Source organism: Orycteropus afer, unplaced genomic scaffold (assembly GCF_000298275.1).
Source record: "Orycteropus afer afer isolate SDZICR_OR568_19922 unplaced genomic scaffold, OryAfe1.0 scaffold00267, whole genome shotgun sequence".
NCBI lineage: Eukaryota > Metazoa > Chordata > Mammalia > Tubulidentata > Orycteropodidae > Orycteropus > Orycteropus afer.
Genome location: NW_006921854.1, coordinates 1,799,492 through 1,804,504, shown reverse-complemented (window position 1 = coordinate 1,804,504; position 5,013 = coordinate 1,799,492). Strand labels below are relative to the sequence as shown.

Below are 5,013 nucleotides of genomic sequence, written 5' to 3'. Positions count from 1 at the left end.
TACTTATTACAGGCTGGGTCTAACCTCAGTGGGTATCTGGGCTATTTCTCAGGTGAATTACAGAATAGTTGTGTCCCTTCTGTGTCTGAGCCTTGCACAGAGTATTTGTCTGTAATCATCAGCAACAATCTTTGATCTCCAGGTGAAAGCGTTTGGGAATAAAGGTCATGAGGAATGTAGAATACCTGTATGTATTATGTTTGCAGCCCTGTGAGGTAATTTAGTGTGTGAGCCTAACAATCTCCCTCCAACCCTGTGTGCTTTTGCTTTTCCAGTCATTCATTCATTGACTCACTCGTTTGTAATCCAACTTACCTTGAATACTTTACAGTGAGGTAAGTCTATCTCACAGAGCCATGGAATTTCTTGCGAATAGATTGCACATCTCCATCTTGCCAACTTGGGCACCGCTACCCGTTGACATCCTACCCTCTGCCTTGCTTCCCGCGTACCTCCCAGAAGGATGCAGCAGAAGCCAGGTCTCTATCCAGTCTTTCAGACGGGGCTGCCCGTTATTTGCTGGAAGGTTTACATGACAGATGTTATACGGCAGCCAAGCAAGCACACCCTCCCCAGGCCTGGAGCACGTGAGCCAGGCGTGCACACTCCCCAGTGAGAGCTGCTGGGTGATGGAGGGAGTATGTTCTATGGGGCAAGGGCCGCTCGGAAGCCCAGCTAATGTCTCTGTGTGGCCATGCTTTATTTTCAGCTTGTCATCATGGCTGGGACAGTGCTGCTTGCCTACTACTTCGAATGCACCGACACTTTTCAGGTGCATATCCAAGGATTCTTCTGTCAGGACGGGGATTTAATGAAGCCTTACCCGGGGACTGAGGAGGAAAGCTTCGTCACCCCTCTGGTGCTCTACTGTGTGCTGGCTGCCACCCCAGCTGCTATTGTAAGTACAGAAACCGACTTCCTTCTCTATTGTCAGGCACCCGAGGGCATCTCCTGTCTGCCTGGCCTCCTCCTCTCTCCCTCCCTGGGCATCAGCAACAGTCCCATCAATGGTGTCCCGTTTCAGCCAAAACAGAGCAAGGGGAGCCCCTCATGAAATCTCAAAATACGTCTTGTCTTTTATAGATGGGTTTTGCTTTTTGGTATCTGAATAAATATATATCTGTATTTTTCAAAAAGCACGAGTGAATGTCATCAATCAACAGGCGTGAGTAGCTAGAGTGTTAAGAACACCTACTGTGGCTCTTGACAAACATACGCCCTGGATGTATGTGTTTACCAGGGGCTCTGAATGTCCGTGCTGACGTCAGTGGGACACGTAGATCCCAGAGAACAGCATCCCCTGGCCCTGTGTCTCCTGCTGCCCCGCTTGAACTTCCAGAGAAACCAGGGATGGGAGAAATCAGGGCTCACCCCCAAGTTTGCTGTGACTCTCTTGATGCTGCTAGCTCTCTTCACTTTCCATTACACTCAATTAAGTTGCAAGTTGACCTTTGTTTTATTTCACTTTCTCTCTCAGGAGGCTAAAAAATCAGCCAGCTAATTCTCGAGGCAGAATGCTTCTGGAGCAGAAAGGCTGCAGAACTGTGGTGTCCAGTAAAGGGATTTGACACTTAAACATTAACTTTTAAGAAATGATATTGTGTGGGAGAGTTTAAAGTGAACCTCCCTGTGTCTAAACATACCACAGGTTCAGAGGAGTTGGCATGTGATCTCCGGTCTCCATCTCCCATTTTCTTCTATTAACCATCCCCTCAACCCTCTGCTCCTACCTGCCCTCCACCCACCTTGCTTTGGGGCAGTAATAGTGATAGCGACTGATAGGGTGGAGAGTATAGTGATTACTCAGATGTCAGACAAAGTGTTTTCGATGCAAACGTTTTGCTTATTTTAAGATGCAAAATGGAAGTGAGTTCTGAGGAGAAATAATAGGGACATGAAGAGAGCACTGTGTGTTCATTTTGATTGCTAATTCCCAGGTTCAACGAAGCTCCTCCTTAAATGATAAAGCTGTGCTCTAGGGATCAAGGTCAGCACCAATAAACTGCAATGTGGTGCAGTCGAGTGGTTAAAAATATAAGCTTTGCAGCCCCACGTACCTGGGTCCAAGTCCTGGCTGTGTGACTACTTTTCTTCCCTTAAAACATGGGGACCACATGACTGCCAATTTCACCACAGACTTAAGTTGATTCATGTAAACAACTTAGCACAGTGCCCAGCACGGATCAAGCACCAGAAGGAACAACTAGGAGAATGAGGAAAGTTAACAGCTGATCTGGAAGCTGCCCTCGCTCTCCTCAGGGTCACAGACCAACTTCCTCAGTCTGAAGAGAATTAGATCTCACCGAGAGCTCCCATCAGCCCTCCTCTGCCCAGCTCTCCAGTGATGGAGGTGTGTGCTCCCAGAGGAAGGGTAATTTCGGAATAGGTCTTACTTGAATTGGGGAATGAGAGAGAGCATACGAGACCACCTTTTTTTCCCCCTTACAAGGCCACAAACTTCCCTCACTCCCCAGAGAAAACCAGAAGGCCAGATTGGGTTCTGTCTGGAATGGTTTACTGTGGTTCTTTCTGGAGGCAAAGGGCATCAAGATGTTGATTTTTTTTTCCTGTATCAAAAACATGCCATTTTCCTGTGTATTCAAACATGCGAGGAAATATCACCGCCTAGCTTCTTCTATAATTATAGAGGGGCTTTTTCATTAAAAATTAAAGAACACAAAGGCAAATGATTTTTTTAAATTATGAGGCAAAATTAATAATCAAAAAACAGTAAATAAAACCAGAGGCTAATGCTTTGAGAAGCAAAATGGACAACCCCCAGGCTAGTTTAATATAAGAACGTAACATAAGTAAAGAAAATTAAAAAGAAATAAGTATATATAAGCAAATATATATAAGTAAAGAAACCTTTAAAAATCTACACTGATCTCTCCTGACAGCAAAGCACAAAAGGAAAAATGGGAAATGGCAGAGTCTTTTCTCCTACGCCTTTCTTGTGAGTTCCTGCAGTTGTTAAAGTCTGTGTGTTGCCCTTCCGCAGAGACCCAGGGCGCGCAGGATGCTGGTTTTGTTCCATGGCTGTCGTGCTTGAGGGTCCCAGAACACTGAGCACCGAGCTACTTTTCGAAAGCTGCCATCAGTTATTTAAATTACATGTACATTTCTATGTCAATAAATGCTTAAAGCTCAGTATTACGGACAATATTCTATGAAGAGATAATCTATCAACAATGCCTTAAGAAGACATAGAAAACTTGAATATATAAATGACCATAAAATGTAGTTGTAAATATGTCTAAAATTTATCTCACAAAATAGTACTGGCAACACATAACTGAAGAATAAGTTCCTTCAAACTTTCAATTATGAAAAATGTGACCAGTAATGCTGATGGGCCCCCACAATACATGCTGAGGAATATTCCATAAATGATGATGGTAAGAATAACGCCTTTTAATTTCCTTATATTCTACAATCCTTCCCTAATTTATCTTCACAAAGGCCCAATGAAATAGACAAAGGGCCATCCCAAATAGGAAAAGTGTTTGATCTAACCTGTTCCTTTTGAGTTGAGAACATTGCAACTCAGAGAGGTTAAATGACTGCCCAGTGGTCCCCGCTCCTTCCATGCGTGATTGGCCAGATGACCACCCATGTGGTTCCACTTTTATTTTCCTCCCACGTGAGGGTCATTGCTAGGAGCCAGGGCTGATTACAGTTGACAGGTTAATGGCAGGGACTGGTGAGGCCTTGGAGCCCTGCTGATAGAGCCTGATCTTCCTCCAAGACATGAAGTAAGTGAGCAGCAGCAGGACGGGAAGCAGAAACTTTCTGATGCCCGGGAACCTTTCCTGGGAGCAGGGAGTTGCATTCATTTCTTCTGCCCAGTCCGAGTGAGAGATGGCCTAAGACTGCCTCTGTTTGGCCACCCTTGAGAGATCTCAGTTGTCAAACTCAGCACACTCTCTGTTTCTGAGTGTTCCTCGTTCTCCTCCCACTGCAAGCAGCCTTTCTTAGGTTTGGTCTGTCAAGAGAGTCAGGGTATCCTAGCCGTGGCTCTCCCCAAGCAGTTGATAAGTCATGCTCTTCTATAGACTTCCTTGTCTTCAAATCAAAGGAGGGTTTGGGCTGAATGATCTCCAAGATCCCTTCCTAGTCTCAGATTCTGTGACCTAAAAAAATACCACTCTGGTTAGAAAGTTCCAAACATCAGATTCCTAATCCTCGAGTCTCTACTCCCTCTCTCCTGTTCAGATTACAGCTCTGTGCCTAGTCAGGTGTCTCACAGAACTCCAGTTCCTTTATTCCTCCTCAACACAGCCTCCTGTTCTTCCTGGCATGGAAAGAAGGCAGGATTCCTCTTGGGTGACTAAACGCTAACTGATAGCAACTTTCAAAAAGGAGCTCGGTGCTCAGTGTTCTGGGACCCTCAAGCACATTAACCGTGGGACAAAACCAGCATCCTGCAACGCTGTGGGTCTCTGTGGAAGGGCATTGGCACAACCTTTAACAACTGCAGGAACTCACAAGAAAGACGTAAGAGAAAAGACTCTGCCCAGGGTTTGACCTGTCATTTCCTATTTTTCCTTTTGTGCTTTGCTGTCAAGAAAGATCAGTGTCATGTTGAGGCGAGGCCACATGGGATAAACTGCACCGGGCCAAAGCCACTGCTGTCCCAGATCTTCAGGAGAGGTTGGCGCATGGGGGCTTTATTGTCTCCAGAACTGTTTATCTAAAAGTGATGCCAGAAGTACTTAAAAAAATCTGCGGGGTGCATTCTGACCAACTGGGAAACCTCGGCTAACTATTGCCTGGGGCCCCCTGAATAGACTCATATACTCAGAGTCAAAGGCTGAGAAAGCCCGTTGGATAAGAGGATTTACAAACAGAGAATCTGATTTACCCTGTTTTAGCTCAGCTCCCATACCGTAAGGCATGAGAAAATGACCATTAAACCTCCTCCTCAGCCTCCAACAGAGTCGCAGGGGAGTACTTAGCGTCAGTGTGGAAGCAGCAGTGTGTTGACTCCCAGCCTGAGAGCGAGGAAGAAGC

The 5,013-nt window shown here is 45.6% G+C and overlaps 1 protein-coding gene across 1 annotated transcript in view; it reads left to right on the top strand.

The window, feature by feature from the left end:
• The window catches only part of PLPPR1 (phospholipid phosphatase related 1), a 122,374-nt gene that overhangs the window by 67,868 nt on the left and 49,493 nt on the right, over positions 1-5,013 (top strand). The window contains exon 2 of the mRNA XM_007950318.2: positions 710-898. Within this exon, the coding sequence (XP_007948509.1) occupies positions 710-898 (189 nt within the window). The remainder of the gene's footprint in view (positions 1-709; positions 899-5,013) is intronic.